This window comes from Castor canadensis, chromosome 6, assembly GCF_047511655.1.
Source record: "Castor canadensis chromosome 6, mCasCan1.hap1v2, whole genome shotgun sequence".
In the NCBI taxonomy this organism is placed as follows: Eukaryota; Metazoa; Chordata; class Mammalia; order Rodentia; family Castoridae; genus Castor; species Castor canadensis.
In genome coordinates, this window is record NC_133391.1 from 124,883,855 (window position 1) to 124,897,917 (window position 14,063).

The following is a 14,063-nucleotide window of genomic DNA, read 5'->3' on the forward strand; positions in this document are numbered from 1 at the left end:
ATTCTGTGGGTATACTAGAAAAGCATTGTTAAAAATCTGAGCCTCTCAGGTAAAAAAATACTTGCCTGTATCACCTGTGTTTCCCTTCTTTACAGAAAGGGAGAACAAAGGTGAGTGATCTAAGATTTTGCACAAAGTACTGAATAAAGGGGCATGATATTATCAGAATAGTATGATTTGTAACTCATTCTTCAATGTTTTATAAAATACCAGAGACATACAAAATAGAATAGAAAGACACCATCTGTGGTGATATTACCCAGTTTAAGAAACAAAGCATTATTAATAGGTTGCAGCCCTCTATATAGCCACTGAGATCACATTTACCTTTCCCTTAATAGATAACCACTCTCTTAAATTTGGCACATCAATGATTTACTTTTAAAAATGTTTTTCACTTTTCTATACTTTTTATAACACTGCTATACTATTTCTAAGATTAAAAATGAACTTTAAAATTATTCTGTAAAAGAAAGTCTAGGAGATACTAGTAACAGTTGACCACACCAAGTAAAATTGAGTCTTCTAGGCACCTCTCCAGCTTGGGGGCACACATTGCTGACTGAGGAGCCTTCATGTTTGAGAAGAGTAGGAGAGACTAGCATCTCAGCATGGGACAAGTTTTAAGGTGGTTTGAACAAGCAAGGGACACGTCGGGAAGTGGCTATAGTTTTAAAAGTATATAAAGACAGAAATGTGGCAATGAGGGAATAAAACAGATGGGCATTTTTTTCATTTTTTTCTTGGTTGCTTTGGTAAATGAAGCCAAACGTGGAGGTTTAGAACGAAAAGGAGAAACACTTTTCCCAGTGCACACAAGATCAAAAGAGTTGAAGCAGTTACCTAATTCTGCTCATCAAACACAGCTAGCAGTAAGCTCCATCTTACGGCATAGATTTCAGTTTTCTGTTTGTGTCACTTTAGGATTAGCTCACTGACAATTCTGATTTTTCTCATTCCCAAATGAGTTAGCCTTACACGTAACTTAGTGTCTTAATCTGTTTATGATGCTATAACAGAGTATCTGACACCATGTAATTTATGAAGAATAAAAAATGATTACCTCAAGTTTTGGAGGCTGGGAGATCGATGATGAAGGTGCTGGCATTGGGTCTGATGAGGGCTTTCTTGCCGTGTCCTCATATGGCAGAAGATGGAAGGTCAAATAGTCTCTTTTATAAGGACCTTAGTCCCATTGATGAGGAGAAGCCCTCATGACCTAATCACCTTTTCAAGGCTCCATCTCTTTAATACTACTACCTCACTGGCAATAGCTGGATTTTGGAAGGGACACATTCAAACCACAGCACTTGGGGAAGACAGTGTGCATCTTTGTTCTACCTCTCCCAGCCCCAGTGCCTGAGGAGATCTGTGCTCCTATCTCTGGGAAAGCCTGACCTTCCCAGAGCTTCCCTATGTTCCAGTGACCTAATGGCTCATTTAAATCAGGTAATATAAGTGAAACACTTCATACTGTAACTAGAATAAAGTGAAGTTCATTAATTGCTAACTCTTGCTGTCATCAACTCTTACCATCACCCATCCTCTCTTCTGTTGCCCCTTGTTCTTAATCACAACTCACATTTTCTCAATTCCAGGCTAAGGAAAGTTATCTGAATATACAAAATGTTACTTGGACATAAATATTTATACTATCTTTTAATAGATACCTATGCTCCCATTCAGCCACCCACACACAGCCTCAACTACCTGAAGCATAATATGATACAACCTAGACCACTGGTATATTTTAAAGTTTCTGAGGGGATTTCAGAAAGCAGCCAGGGTTAAGAACCACTGTTAGCCTCTACTCTTAAATCATTTACCATGCCTGAAACATTGGATACATCATTTATTTGTTCAGTTTCTCCAATGAGTAACCATTTACTGACCTCCAGCTGCATTCTGGGCTCAGTGCTTCTCAGAACTCTCCAGCAGCTACATGGCATCCTCAGAATCATATCTAAATTTCTCACAAGTGCATCATAATTCGTCAGCTAACCATTTTCCTCTTCTTCTCTTTAATCATCTTCCTTACCTTTGAATATTCTTCCTATCCTCTCCCAATCAATCTTGATTCTTGTGACTGCTCTAAGACCATCAGTTGCATCCCAAGGTCTTGGCCAAAACAATCCCATATAAGTACAATGCCAGCCAAAATTCTCTTAATATGGCATTTTTGAAAATGCATAAGAACGTGAACTCTGGAATACATGTTTCTTCCCCACTGATGAAGGAACCTTGGTATTTCATTCATTGCTGTATCCCCAGTACTAAGCCCAGTTTCTGACAAAGAGTAAACCATTAAATGAACATTGATTAAATAAAGGAAAGAATGAATGAAGACTAAAGGTATATGATAGTAAAATGTTTTACTCAATCATCAAGGAAAAATATAATACAAAAACCTTTCATCAATCTATAGATTAATGGTTAAGACCATAAACACTTAGTTTTGTGGACATATGGCAGTTATTCAACTTCTCTAAACCTCAGTTTCCATGTCTGTAAAATAGAGATAAATTTTCTCATAAAATGGTGTTAGAAAATTATTTGGCCTTCAGGACATACAGTTGGGTGAGGTAGGCACAATAATGATTCTGGCTACCAGCATCATTGTCTGTGTCCATGTAACTATCCACATTTAGATGTCCATGTCCTAATTTCTGGATCTTGTGAATGTTACATTACATGGCAAATGGGACTTTGCCGTTATGATTAAGTTAAGGGCCTTGAAATGGCCTTGGATTAACTTAGGGGCACCAGTGTAATGATAAGGACCCTTAAAAGAATCAGAGAGATGTGAGAAAGAACCAGGGGTTGGAGTGATGCCACTGCTGGAAGGGGGCAACACGAGGACATAAGCCAGAAGCTGGAAAAAGCAAGGAGAAGATTCAGCCCTAGAGCCTCTACAAGTAATGCACCCTGCCAACATCTTGATTTTAGTTCCATAAGACAATTTTCAAACTTGTGACCTCCACAACTGTAAGATGATAAAATTGTGCTGTTTTAGGCTACATTTGTGTAATTTATTACAGTAGCAACAGGAAACTTTATAAGGGATATATGATAATTATTATGTTTTCCTCTCATTCATGAAAACATTCTTGTGTTAAAATCAACGATGATAAGTCATATTGATGATATATACTTATGTGATGAGAATGACATTTGATCTCTGTAATCTTCCTTCCCAAAATCTATAAGCAAAGAGGAGTTAACTCAGCAGGCCTATTTGCACTACAAGGTTGGCCCTGGGGTGTCATTCAGGAGCTTAACTTTGGAGTGGGCTGCAACCATCCTCATTAATGAGTTGCTCACCATGCCTAAATTGTTTATACAAACAATGTGCTTTATGCTGGACACCTGCTTTCCTTTTGGGAGTTTGAAATTTTGGTATGTGCTAGGCAAAAGGTACCTCCATGATCATGATCAGCCAATAAAAACTTTAGGGGTGGAGTTCATAAATGTCCCTGCACACAGCATTTCACATGTGTCACAACATATTCCTGAGGGAAATAAGTACATTCCCTGCAACTCCATGGGGAGAGCACTCCTGGAAGCCTGTGCCTGGTGTCCTGAAGATTTGTCCCAGGCACTCTTTCCTTTTGCTTATCTTGGTTTGTCTCCTTTCACTGAAACAAAACATAGCTGTGAATGTGATGACAGGCTGAATGCTATGAGTCCTCTTAGCAAATCACTGAACGTGAGATGGTTTGGGGAACACATTACACAACCCATTTCACTAGTCTAATTCTGAGACAAACCTCTAACAAATTCCAGGTAAGGGTCATTCTGTAAAATACTTAGCTTTGTACTTTTCAAGACAGTCAAGGTCATCAAAAACAAGGGAAGTGAGAAACTGTAACAGCCAAATGAGACAGGGAACTAAATGTAATGTAGCATCCTGGATGAGATACCAGATCACAAAAGGAACATTAGGCAAAACTAAGGAAATCTGAATAATGTAGGACTTTAATAATAACACATCAAATATTGGCTCATGAGCTGCACTAACGTAATATATTACGAGGGGAGACTGAGTGTGGGGCAATACATTAAACTCTTGCATTATTTTCAAAACTTTTCTATAAACTTAAAACTATCTTAAAATTAAAAACCATTTATTTCTATAAAATTCCTGTACAAAGTAGTACGCTAAGCATTAGAAATTTTAGATGTATATAATTACTGAAGGTAAGGGTGTCAATTCTTTCTAATTATACACCATACCTATTCCTTTTTCTTTTTTTTTTAGTGGGACTGGGGTTTGAATTCCAGGCTTCACACTTGCAAAGTTCTCCATCACTTGAACCACACCTCCAGTCCATTTTGCTCTGGTTATTTTGGCGTTAGGGTCTCATGAACTATTTGCCTGGGCTGACCTCAAACTGTGACCCTCCTGATCTCAGCCTCCCAAGGAGTTAGGATTACAGGCATGAGTTACTGGTGACTGGCTAATACATTTAATTAATTATTTAAATTGACTGTATAGTGATAGCTCATTATGCTACTAAATGATGACTTCCTGGAAGGTTGAAGCAAATTAGAAGTATCAACTATTGAGCAAGTCCTAAATGATTTTTTCATTCACAAGTGAAGAAAGCAGTAAACTTATAGTGAAATAATAATTTGAGACAAAGTAGAGTGAACAATAACACTGATCTATGTCGGTACATGATTGATGGTTATGATGTTCTTTTACTCTTATTAATTGTATCTTTTCCTAAAAAGACCACTTGATGGCTATATTTCCATGCACAGTAAAACCATCAAAAATATGTATCATTAAATTAAAATGTCACATTTTCATTCCTGAAGCTTTCATTTCAATAAACCATTAATTTTCTGCTTGAGGAGAAGGAGAATAATATGGACTAACTCTTCAATGTTTGGAACATTAGTATAATTCTGATTCACAAACAACCAAATATATATTTCCAGTATGAGTTATATGTGATTTTCAAATAAAATTTAGAAAATCAGAGGAACTAGAGTAGCTAAAACAATTTTGAAAAATAACAATGAAGTTGGAGGATTTACAGTATCCTGTTTTATGACTAATGATAAAGCTCCAGTAAGAAAAAGGGCCACTGGCAAAAAGATAGAGATAAGAATAAAATGAATGAAACAGCCCAGAAATATACACCTCATTGATTTTTGCCAAAGTTGCAAAAGCATTTCCTTTGAGAAAGGTCAATGTTTTCATGAAACGGTGCTTGAGCAATTGGGCATTTCTATGAAACATAATGGGTCTTGACTTAAAACTCATATTTAAAAAAAATCAAAATAAATCATAATTCTGAGTGCAAAACATAAAACTATAAAACTTAGAAGTAACCACAGGAGAAAGTCTTTACAACCTAAGTTATAGAGTAGTTCTTAGATATAACATTAAAAGCACAACACAATAAACTTTTGTTGAAAATTTGGACATCTTCAAAATTGAATGTTTGCTCTTCCAGAAAAAGAAAATTGTCAAAAGAATAAAAGACAAGCTATGAACTGAGAGGAAAAATTTACAGATCAAATATCTACTGCAGGACTTGTATACAAAATATATAAAGAATTTTCAAAACTGAATAAGAAGAAAATAATCCAATTAAAAGTGTACAAAAGCTTTGAATAGACACTTCATTGAAAATAATCATGAAATATACTCAACATCATTAGGGAAATGTACATTGAAACCATACAATGATACCACTAAATATGTGTAGTATTTGAATGACTAAAATAAAAAATACCAGGCATTTGCTTTCACAGCAATTGGAAATCTCATGCATTGCTGCTTCAAATACAAATGGTACCACTATTCTGGAAAAACAACTGGACAGTTTCTTACATAATTAAATACACACTTACCATATGATCCAGCAATCCCACTCCTGAGTGTTTACCCTAGAGAAATGAAAATGAAGGTTCACACAAAAATACATACATGAATGTTTATAGCAGTTCTATTTGTAATTGCTAAAATCTGAAGCAACCTACCTGTCCTTCTACAGCTGAATAGAGAGACCATGGTTAATTCATAAAATGGAATACAACTGGACATTAAAAAAGAACTATATATAAATGTACAAAAATCACTAAATCTCATAGGCAATTTTTCTGAGAAAAGAAAGCAGTCTCAAAAGATTATATACCCTATGATTCTATTTTTATAACATTATACTATTTTATAACATTATCAAAATGACAAAATTAATGAAGAACAGAACAACGATTTTTCCGGGATTAAGGGCAGACAGAGGCATGATTTTAAAGGTGTACAGCATGAAGGACTGTGTCCCCACTGTGGTGGCATTACATGAATCTAGACATGTGTTTACATTGTATCTATATGCCAAGAATAAATAAATTTTATTCCATGGTAATTAAGAAAAAAGAAGGTCTGGGGGGATGACTCAAATAAATGTTAGAGCATCAAACACAGGGCCCTGAGTTTAAATCCCAGTACATCATGAAAAAAGACCCATGTTGAATAAAAGTGAGGTTTGCTGGCTACATGTGACTCAGTGCTATTCCCTTCCCCAACACTGATGCTTAATTAACCTAACACCGAGAGCTGGCCGTAGTTCAGACCCAACGTCAGCCTTATTTACATCTCTAAGCTTTAAAAATTCACTTTTTATCATGGTATATGCCACTGAAAGATTTCCAGCTTATGTAAAAATTCATTTTAAAGGTCAAGTAAAATTTAGAAATTGAGATTTCCTAACTATTTGAAATTTAAACATTATCATTAATAATAACCCCGCAATTAAAACTATAAAAACACTGACGAAATAAGTTGAAAGTGATACAAAAAATGGAAAGACATCCTGTGTCCATGGACTGGAATAATTGTTGTTAAAATGTCAATTCAATGCGTGTCCAACTACCATAACATTCTTCACAGATATAGAAAACACAATCTTAAAATTTATATGGAATCACACATGAAAAAACCAAATAGGCAAAAAATAAAAAACTCAAATAGCAAAAGCAATATTGAGCAAAAAGAACAAAGCAGGGGGCATTATATAACCTGAATTAAAAATATACTACAAAGCTATAGTAATCAAAACAATAGGTATTGGCATAAGAACAGACAACACAGACCAACAGAGAGCATACAGAGGCAAGAAGTAAGCTCATGCATTTAGAGCCAAATGAACTTCAACAAAGGTGCTAAGAACACACACTGGGAAAGATCAGGGTTTTTTTTTTTTTAATACATGCTGCTAGGAAAACTGGATATCCATATGTAGAAGAATTGAAACTAGACTCCTATCTCTCATTTGTAACAAAAATCAACTCAAAGTGTATTAGACTTAAATGAAAGACTTGAACTATTAAAAGAAAACAAGAAAGATGCTTCAAGACACAGGCAGGAGTAAAGACTGTTTGGATAAGACCTCAAAAGCAGAGGAAACAAAAGAAAAATGGGCAGACAGGATTACATCAAACTGAAAGTCTTCTTTACAGCAAAGGAAACAGTCAACAGGATAAAGAGCCTACAGAATGGCAGAAAACATCTGCAAACTGCACCAGCAAGGAATGATGTCCAGAATACACGAGGACCTCCAAAAACTCAGTGATGAAAAAACAGGTATCCAAGTAACCAGATTTTTGTTTTAATTAAGAAAATATGCTAAAACATAAAAATTATCATCAATAATAATAGCTTCTTTATCTCTGTGGGCTTGTCTTCCTCATTAAAAAAGAGCAGAATCTGGGGCTGGGGATATGTCTCAGTGGTAGAGAACTTACCTACCACGTGCAAGGCCATGGATTGCAGCCCCAGCACCACCAAAATAAAATAAAATAAAATAAAAAACAGGCCGAATCTGCACTGAAACCATTACCTAAAGCCTTTGTATGCCAAACAGGCATTTGAAAAATGTTTACAGAATGAATCTTTATTTAGCATAAAATAAGGCACATAACTGTGCCATTTATTTTAGACATTAACTCTTGCTAGGATTTGTCCTTTTTGCTTGAACTAGATTACATTTTGTGTGTGTGTGTGTGTGTGTGTGTGTGATACTGGGGCAAGCACTCTGTCACTTGAGCCACACCTCCAACTGACTCTTAAAAATTACTATTATTCCTTCTCGCTCTCACAAGAGTGTGTACTTGTATCTCCAACTCACAAAGTTTCTTTGTTTCTCTAATCTTTTAAATTGTCTGCTAGAGAGACAGTGGGCATTTGTTTGCTTGTAACTCTGATGCAACCAATCAAACCTATTAGGACTGTGCCCTGGCACAGGTCTAACTAAAAATCATTAATTCTGATCAATTTAAATATATGTGTGTGAATGAATAAAAATAAATTCATCTATACCAAAAAACCCTAGAGCTCTTGTTTTGCTCTGAACTATGTAAATAGAACATTCCTATGCTGTAAAATGATCGATAACAGAGCTGAGGTTTTCAGAAGGTCCTAAGAGTTAAATTTTTTAAATTGCAAAGATGTTATTTGCATATATTATCAGTATACAGTAAATATAATTTTGATACTTCTTTTAAATTTCTATTTGCAAAATAACAATTTCAGAGCACTCCACATAGTTATTAAGGTATTTTTCCTGAATATTCACTTAACATATGATCATCTCTAATTTATTTAGGTATAAGTGAAATTCTTAATAAACATTTTGAATTTTACAGATTCAATAAATTATGCTACGAAGTATAATAACGCTAAAACTTACTTCTATAAAGTACCTTGATATCACATTATACTATCACTTATGAATAAACAAACTAGAATATTATTATTAGTCAAAAATACAATAAACAGAGTTAAAGTTATCTCTATGAGTTATACTATGTAAATAAAAGATGAAAAACCTACCTAACTCTGTCTGAAGCACTCACTGCACTAATTTTATTTTATTGCGTTTATGGCTAGGATCATAAGCCATAATGAGTTCATTTAACTGTCTTTAAAAGAGTGAACTATTATATGAAATTATGACTTTATACATTTTAGTTCTCTAGACATTGTTAATATTCAACATACTAATTAATAAGAATTACCATAGATAAGTAATAAGCAGTAATAAAGGAAATTTGCAAAAAATAAGTTTATGTGGAAATATCCCAGTCCTCAAACTTCCAAATTTTCATAGCACTTCGTCGATTGGCTTTGACTGGTTTCCCTGCACCTCACTGTGTGTTCAATCCTTTCACACACAAGACGTTGAGGCACATTAGCAGGGGACACACATGTTGTTCAAATAACAGAGAAGCAAACACTCCTACAAAATTGCAGGACGGGTAAGTTATCCTTTCGATAGTTGTTACAATTTAGCATAATCAATCACATCTGGATCATGTAAGCACATAATTAAATAAGGGTTCTTGAAAATATCCAGGAAGATAAATTTTTTTAAAAGTGCATGACTGTTGCCTGATTAGATTTATAGACACATTTTTAAAAATTCAACCTGAAGTAAAAATCACATAGTAAATTTTAAAAATTTACAAATTTGTGACAAACCTTCCAGTCTTAATATCATGAGGTGAATGTTCCTCTAAAATATTAGCAGAATTGGGGAAAACTGTCCAAAAGAGGCTTTTTCTAGATATATTTGAAGCATAAAAACAGGGCTACACATTGCCAGATGTAACAGGGCTGCATGATTATTAAGTGTACCTATTGAGAAATATCATTTCAAAAATTAAAACAAAGGTTTTATAATACAGGTATTCAGTTAGCTTCATTTCCCAAACCCCAATATTTATGAATACGGAATTTTTAGCACACTCATTAAGAAAAGATTTACCTGCGTTTGTAGCCACCTTTCATGCCTTCGTTGTTTCCTTCTTAGATTCCTCAACTTGTTCCTTTCTCTCTTATTCAGCGTCTGGTTAATAGTGCCCAATGAAAAACTAGCTGAGTGCAGGAAGTCCAGCGGGGAGAGGTGGTCTTCTTGGTCTGAGGCCTCCAGCATGCTCCTCCCAGCTGAGGGCAGATCCATCAGGAAAGTCAGATTGCTAGTATTGGCATGATTGGAGTACACTGAAGAAGCTTCCAGACCACACTGAAATTCTCCTCTTTGTGTCTGGGTCTCACAGGGAGCCACGGAAAATCTTTGAAGCAGCATATTAGGATCAAAGCTAGATGGATTGTGAAAGGAACAGCTATTTTTACTAGACTGTGAAGGCAAGCCCGAAAGGTCAGTAGGCTGTGTTTCATTTAGCCGGGGATAGGCAGTAATCTTGCTATGTATTTCATATAAAGTGGGTAATAGAGTCAGCTTCTCACTGATGTTCAGATCCAAACTATGTGATTTTCTATGAAAAGCTCTCGTGGTGCATCTGCCAGTCACAAGCTGAGGAACAAAAAGCTGGTATTTTGGATCTAATGTTTTGAAGAGCCATTTTTCATTCTTCATCTCAAAATATGTTGACCGTACCTCCAGGCAGAGTGCTTCTGTTAATCTTCCAAGGCCATTATTATTTTGGGCCATATTTAAAAGCCTGTGGTTTCTGTTTTGGGAGCCACTACCTGTCAGCAGAGTTTCCTTGTCACAACCTGACTGAACTCCAGGATGTGACATGTATTTCAGCGATGGTCTCATTAGTCCACTTGCCTGTGTTGGTTGATGATCGGTCCGGCTCTTGGAGAGGTGCACAGCTGCAAGCTGGCCACAGGAACATTTTGGAGTGCTGACAAAATTAAAGCCCCCTAAACGGGCCCCACAGAAAGGGCAATTCAGTTTTCCAACTGTCCACTGTGCCTACAGGTAATAAAAGAAAATAAAGACAATGCTTTCATTGTAAAGTAATCAAAGAGAATGCAAGTGAAAAAAGAAAAGAAAAAAGCCAACTACATGAAAGTTCTCTATGCTACAAAAAAGGCTAGCTCTCCCCTTTTCTGATTAGTACACAGAACAGCAAGTAGAAACAAGCACTCTAATAAAGAGAGATAAGGCTACAGAGTTCTAGAATAACACACTGCAAATCATGCCCATCCACAGCAGAGGAAGAATTCCAAGACAGTCTCTAAACAATAGGTTGAATATGGATACAGTGTAAACTAATGAAAAGAAAAATACTCTGTGCAACCAGGAAGCAAATCAGTCTACAGAGCTTAATTTGCAAGTAAAATCTCACGGAAAAGTGTCTGTTTTGATACCCTTCCTGCATACCAAGCACGGGGGAGGGAGCTTTACCCAACCAACAGAATAAAGCTCTTTCTGGGTTTTTACATACAACCAAGAGATATTGATTGCATGCACTGGATAGTGTATTTTCTATACTTGGGTTAAAAAAATAAAGGCACTTGCTTTAAAATTATCTTTTCCACAAAGGTATTGGGATATCTTTAGTGTCCTAATATATTTTGTAAAATTCAGGACACTTATAAGCAGTGCACTGGCTTTCTCCCAGGAACTCATTACAATGTAAAGATGGATGCAAGGGATAGCTATCAAATGTTAGGTTTTTTTTTAAGAAAAAAAGTAGGCTACCCAGTAGAGAAATGTAATTATATTTTTCCAGAAATAATTTTACTTACACTTTTCTAAGCCAGGTAGTTTGCATTGTGAAAATAATTTATTAACAAGAGGAGTTCTTATTCTTCCAATACTTCATGAAAGATCATTTTCACTTTGATTATACCAATAAGTCATTAATTATCCATCTTATTTTATATGTGTATGTGCATTTGTGTATGTCTATATAGGGGTATGCGTGTATATATACAGATGATACATAGGAGGTATTTCATTCACTTAACAGGTACTATTCTAGGTACTGAAGCTACAGTAACAACCAAAATACAAAACTTCTTGACTTTATGGAGCTTGTATTCTATTGGGGAATAAGCAATTAACAAGATAAGTAAACTGTTATGTGTGTGGGGAGAGGGTGAATGTTTTTTGTATGCGTATACTTACAAATTTTATGTCATATATTTATACTTGTGTATATTAACTAATAGTGTGTATTACTAATAGTGTGAATAAGTCTCTAGAATATAGATAGGGGTATAAATCAGAGAAAGGAGAAAGGCGGGGTGAAGAGGCATAATTGGAGGGACAACTGATAGGTTGGTCAGGCAACATGACACTGACAATAAAGAACTATGAAAATGGGGGAACAAAGCAGGTATCTGTGAGAAGAACATTCAAGGAAGGGGATATATGAAGCTTAAATTCTGAGACAGAGAATAAGAGTAATGATAATTAATAATAATAAAATCAATGATAGAAATGAAGAAGTCTGCATGTGTAATCAAGAGTAACACAACTTCTCACGTATCATAAAACACCTTACTTAAGAAAAGCAGCTCTAAAAGGAGGACAAAAATACTCTGACAGCTGTATGTTCCTGTTTTACTCCAAAACTAAAAAACCTACCTTTTGTATTAGACAGCTTATCCATTCTGGAAGGGCCTCGATATTCATGTGCCACACATGGCAGATATTTTCAGCATCAACTGAATCATGTCTATCCTATTATGTATAACAAATGGTGTTAGTACTCACTACAGAATTTATTTCACAATTTTCATACTTAAGTAAAATTCAAATTCAATTTTAACTAGAAAATATACACAGCTCTCCTTCCCTTGCTCCCATCACCAAAAATAAACCCACAAAGAACAAAAATTTTTTTTTTCAGGAAGTATCTGTGATTTAAAATAAAATCAACCCCTGTCCAATTTAGTGAATTTATCAAGCAAAATTTATTTTATTTTATTTTATTTTTTTATTATTCATGTGTGCATACAATGCTTGGGTCATTTCTCCCCCCTGCCCCCACCCCCTCCCTGACCACCCACTTCACCCCCTCCCTCTCCCCCCCAACCCCTCAATACCCAGCAGAAACTATTTTGCCCTTACCTCTAATTTTGTTGAAGAGAGAGTATAAGCAATAATAGGAAGGAACAAGGGTTTTTGCTAGTTGTGATAAGGATAGCTATACAGGGAGTTGACTCGCATTGATTTCCTGTGCATGTGTGTTACCTTCTAGGTTAATTCTTTTTGATCTAACCTTTTCTCTAGTTCCTGGTCCCCTTCTCCTATTGGCCTCAGTTGCTTTTAAGGTATCTGCTTTAGTTTCTCTGCGTTGAGGGCAACAAATGCTAGCTAATTTTTTAGGTGTCTTACCTATCCTCATATCTCCCTTGTGTGCACTCGCTTTTATCATGTGCTCAAAGTCCAATCCCCTTGTTGTGTTTGCCCTTGATCTAATGTCCGCATATGAGGGAGAACATATGATTTTTGGTTTTTTGGGCCAGGCTAACCTCACTCAGAATGATGTTCTCCAATTCCATCCATTTACCAGCAAATGATAACATTTCATTCTTCTTCATGGCTGCATAAAATTCCATTGTGTATAGATACCACATTTTCTTAATCCATTCATCAGTGGTGGGGCATCTTGGCTGTTTCCATAACTTGGCTATTGTAAATAGTGCCGCAATAAACATGGGTGTGCAGATGCTTCTGGAGTAACCTGTGTCACAGTCTTTTGGGTATATCCCCAAGAGTGGTATTGCTGGATCAAATGGTAGATCAATGTTTAGCTTTTTAAGTAGCCTCCAAATTTTTTTCCAGAGTGGTTGTACTAGTTTACATTCCCACCAACAGTGTAAGAGGGTTCCTTTTTCCCCGCATCCCCGCCAACACCTGTTGGTGGTGGTGTTGCTAATGATGGCTATTCTAACAGGGGTGAGGTGGAATCTTCATGTGGTTTTAATTTTCAAGCAAAATTTAAAATTTAGCAGCAAACTACTGAGTGGACAAATACAGCCCTATTCTTTTTTTTTTTTCTGGGTGTGAGATAAAATAATGCCATTCATGATAATTTTCCTCAGCCTTCATCTCTGATTCTATCTGGGTTCTACTACGGACAAAGTAAAGTTGCTGTGCTCTCTCTCTCTCAGAATGTTCAACAAACATGCAGAAGGCTGAGGGAGAAAAATGGCAGGGCTTAGGACACACTACCCTAAAACATGCTACCTTAGCAAACTAAAAAACAGCAGAAGGGGTAGGTCTCTCTGGCTTCTTCCTGCTCTTTTCTCTTGAAGCAGGTAAAACAGAGGGCAGGCAGATTTC

General features: G+C 35.9%; 1 protein-coding gene across 8 annotated transcripts in view; it reads right to left on the minus strand.

Moving 5' to 3' along the window:
• Window positions 1–14,063, minus strand: part of Rnf180 (ring finger protein 180) — a 183,381-nt gene that overhangs the window by 132,676 nt on the left and 36,642 nt on the right. For all 8 annotated transcript variants that reach the window (XM_074077412.1, XM_074077414.1, XM_074077413.1 and 5 more), the window contains 3 exons: window positions 12,360–12,455; window positions 9,780–10,736; window positions 5,866–5,901 (listed from right to left, as the gene is read on the minus strand). In XM_074077412.1, the coding sequence (XP_073933513.1) occupies window positions 5,866–5,901; window positions 9,780–10,736; window positions 12,360–12,455 (1,089 nt within the window). The remainder of the gene's footprint in view (window positions 1–5,865; window positions 5,902–9,779; window positions 10,737–12,359; window positions 12,456–14,063) is intronic.